Below are 3,982 nucleotides of genomic sequence, written 5' to 3'. Positions count from 1 at the left end.
TAACTCTGGGGAAGAAGAGGACACAGCAGGGACAGGCTGGGACAGAGAGGCGTGAAGTGGTAGAGGAGTGAGGTGTAGTGGAACAGTGTAAAGACTGAAAACGGTTTGGCGAGTTTTATTTTGTTTGTTGAGTTTGAATGAAGAGTGTTTTAAGGTCGCTTAACAAAGTCTTAATTTGGTAAAAGAGAGAAACTTGAATTCAGAGGGTGTACAGTTGTTTAATGAAGACTTTTCCTTTCTTAATATTTGGTGAGTTTATTTTGGTTTATTTTGGTTACTGAAGTTGTTAGCGCTTGTTACATGTAGAAAGGCTGCCACTCATCTCCCACCTGCAACTAATGGGGCAGGGGGCAGTGGTGCAGCACATGCGCATATAAACACGAATGTATCGGCAATTGCAGATTGTTGGACTGATGGTGGCCAGACAGGTGGAACATTTGAACATATCGCCAAACCTTAATATGTAATGTAACTTACTCACCTAAATAAGTACGTAATGGACTTATTTGAGCCCAAAACCACAATCTTTTCCTAACCCTAACCAAGTAGCTTTGTGTCTAAACCTAACCAAACTGCAACTGTTTAAACTCATTAAACGTGTAATGTTTGTCAGCAAGCTTTATTTTGAAAGTCTAACCAGATGTTGCATATTTATTATTGTAATGACGTTAAAGGTTGCATACAGTCTACCTAGTTTGAAGCATAGGGCCACTGAGCAAGCTGCCATATTTGCATATTTGAGTTAGGAGTAAGACTCTGTTGTCATGTTGATGTGAGGTTGGGCAAAGGTTGTGGTGGAGAAAATTTATATAAATCAACCTTTAATCTACAGAAATCTTACTGATATAAGTTGTGTTGTTAAGAGTGAGTGCTCCATATATACAGATTAATATAACAAAAAATGAATACTAATACTACTACTACTAATTGTGTATATTTTGCATGCCTTTGATGCGTCTTATTATGTCCTTGTTTTGCCTGTTCAACATAAATCTTATTTAATGACTCCTGTTGGATTGATCATATCATTAGTGGGATGCTTCTTTTCTTTTTCTTGCTTCTGTCTTCAAGGTGCCCTAACTACAGTAGCATCTTGTTTTCAGCAATCAAACTTGTGTGAAAACATTTCTCATTTCTCTGAACTAGAGGACTGACCATACAGGCACAAGCGTGGATCCCAGATCTATGAGATTTGTTTGGGACAAATATGTAAACTGTGCAAAAGCCTCATAGCCTGCATGAGCCCTTGGTAGTGAACTGGAATAAAGTTTGGGGACTTGTGCGAAATGTCTCCTTAGTATGGGTCATGAGCCAAAACACTGGATTCTACACTTCCCATAATGCAACACGATCTTGTCCTTTAGACCCTCATTGTCTGGTAAATGCCAATGTCCAACTCCACATCCCCAGTCTGCAAGAATCCACAGTGTTGTTTACTCAGCATGATTGCTGTGATTTACCATTATCAGGTCAGCATAGGCGGGCAGTGATTGGCTCCTTCCCCATGGCCTCATAGGAAGCGGATCATCTTCAGTGGTGTCTGCGGGAGATGCTGACTCCTCCAGCTGGCTTTCTGGAGTGACTGCACTTCCTGACAGCGAACACAGAGTGTGTTCCTCCTACACAAAAGACATGAAAACAGAGATAGACTTAGACTGATTTCTCTTTAAAGGTTATATAAAGTATGCGATTTAGAATGATGGTGTCCTGAGCAGAGAATGACATCACAACCTCTCTCTCTCCTCCTCGTGTTTAAATTACAGATTTTATTCTGTTCAATAAGTGATTTAGGGGTTTAATCCAACCATTCAAATGGGATGAATTTCTTTCAGAATAAAACACAGATAAAGATGTTGCTGAGCTCTTATTCTGATTGTTAGAGAAGTAAAAGGCTCCATCGAAACATAGATATGAGAAGTGTTAAGTCTACTTTCTTTGAATCCTGCTATTAATTAAAATCAGTAAATCAAACAAAAACATTTGACATTAACACATTATAATGAGGACACTGCACAGGTTCAGTCTGGTTTTAAGCTAAGTGATGAAAATACACTTTTAGAATATTCAAAATAATATTTATAATGTATAATACATCTTTTTGTTATGATCACATTATGGACATCACACACACACACAGATGTAAACATCCTCTTTTACCTGCAGGATCTCTTCATAGGACTGCCTGATGGAGTCTTGCAGAGGAGTGTTCCTCTCTCCAGCCTCCTCCACCTTCCTCTTGGCCTGCTTCACCTCTTCTCTCAGCTTCCTAAGCCTCCACCTGGCTCTGGCAAGCTCCCTCTCATACTCCTCCACCTGGCTCTCCTTCTGCACCTCGTCCGCCTGCAGAGACAGGATCTGGCAAGGAAGGACAGAGGGCCAGTCCAGTGTTGGTATTATTTATTAGTTTAAAGCATGTCTAAATCAGCTTTCACCAGGACCCTATTAGTTCCAAGTCCCACTGTGCTTAAACAATCTTGTGTAAATAATCAATTGTTTCTTTTCTAATGTGACATGCCACATCTAGTGTCAGTACATTTTGTATATATAACCATAGAGCGTTAAACTCATTCTGTGGAATGGTAAATGTGTTTGCAACATTTTAGTATGTGTTAGTACAGTTACAGTCAATGCACTGTTTTTTTTCTATTTGGAATGACTAAGCCCCCTTACCTAATGTCTGGCCATCCCATATAAGAACAGATGGCCACAACTGGTAATATTAGAGGGAATATTAGGCCAGTGGCAAAATGCTAGAGTAAATATGCACACATTGAGGCATGCGAATGAGAGTGAAAGCTGTCTTGTTACTGAAGCAGTGCTGACTCTCAGTCACCTCAACATTAGTTTACCGCATCATTAAAGATGGCAGGTTTATAAACAACATTTTCTCTCTGTTGACATACATGCTTTCCTGCATCCAATAGACAGTAATTTAAAAAAGTACCAGCAAATAATGTCTCTATAAAGGGTATACGCTTGGTTACTAGCCAATTACATTTAACAATAATAATAATAATAATAATAATAATAATAATAATAATAATAATAATAATTCAAGTGACGTTTACTGTTGCAGTTGCTGTTAGGGTTATGATTTTGACATTGAAACAACATGGTTTTTCAGTTGAAAAGACAGTCAAAAGTAATTGATATATTGACTATTGATATAACATTCACATTGAGACCATGTTTCACTTGGATTTGCAATGGTGACATTCTATTGGATCCAAATTTCTAAATTGAAAGCCAGTATAAATATAAAAACCTGCCTCACACAGAACTTAAACCAATCTCTTGCAGGGAGGTCCCATGATCAACCCACTGATACACCACACCTTCTTGATGGAATAGCTGCTACGTATACTATACTTCTAGTACTTACATTTCCTAAGCTTTCTGGAAAGCGAAGACCAATTTCTCACAATACTGTCCTGGTGCATACACCTTCAGAATAGTTGATGCTGTAAGCAATTCTATACTATTTTACATGAATGTACTGAACTTCTTCCATTAAAAAGTCTTGGAAGCTTTCTTATTTATTTTATATTAAACATGAAACAAAATGAGCTGACAAAGAAGTCTTAGTTGGATATCACCCAGTTTTAATACCCTGCTCAGTACAAATCTTGGTTGGGACTAAATGTATTTGTTTTTATCATTTTAATCCCTAAAATTAAATATCCTGTATTACTAGGGCCCCTTCTATTATGATATCACACATTGGTTTGAAGCCTCAATTTCGGCATTTTTTTGCAGCCGGCAGCGGTGATGTAGTGCTAGTTGCTTATTGGCTGTACTTGGTTTCAACTGATCAGTAGCTGGAAACAAAGGCGGCCTGGCTGGTCACAAACGTTCTTGTATTCCAGCTAACAGTACACTATTTGTCACTGTTTGTGAAATGATTTTAGGAAAGAAATAGGCGATGTGTGGCACCTGGAATAAGATTTCATTATACTTATATAGCCAGTTACCTTATTGTAAC

The 3,982-nt window shown here is 38.2% G+C and overlaps 1 protein-coding gene across 1 annotated transcript in view; it reads right to left on the bottom strand.

The window, feature by feature from the left end:
- The window catches only part of LOC118335221, a 30,195-nt gene that overhangs the window by 14,739 nt on the left and 11,474 nt on the right, over nt 1-3,982 (bottom strand). The window contains exons 4-5 of the mRNA XM_035671456.1: nt 2,158-2,355; nt 1,461-1,619 (exon numbers count right to left, since the gene is read on the bottom strand). Of these exons, the coding sequence (XP_035527349.1) occupies nt 1,461-1,619; nt 2,158-2,355 (357 nt within the window). The remainder of the gene's footprint in view (nt 1-1,460; nt 1,620-2,157; nt 2,356-3,982) is intronic.

This window comes from Morone saxatilis, unplaced genomic scaffold, assembly GCF_004916995.1.
Source record: "Morone saxatilis isolate NCDOM2014 unplaced genomic scaffold, NCSU_SB_2.0 Contig23, whole genome shotgun sequence".
NCBI classification, from domain to species: Eukaryota; Metazoa; Chordata; class Actinopteri; family Moronidae; genus Morone; species Morone saxatilis.
The sequence above is the reverse complement of the archived record's forward strand: the minus strand, read 5'-3'. Positions and strand labels throughout refer to the sequence as shown.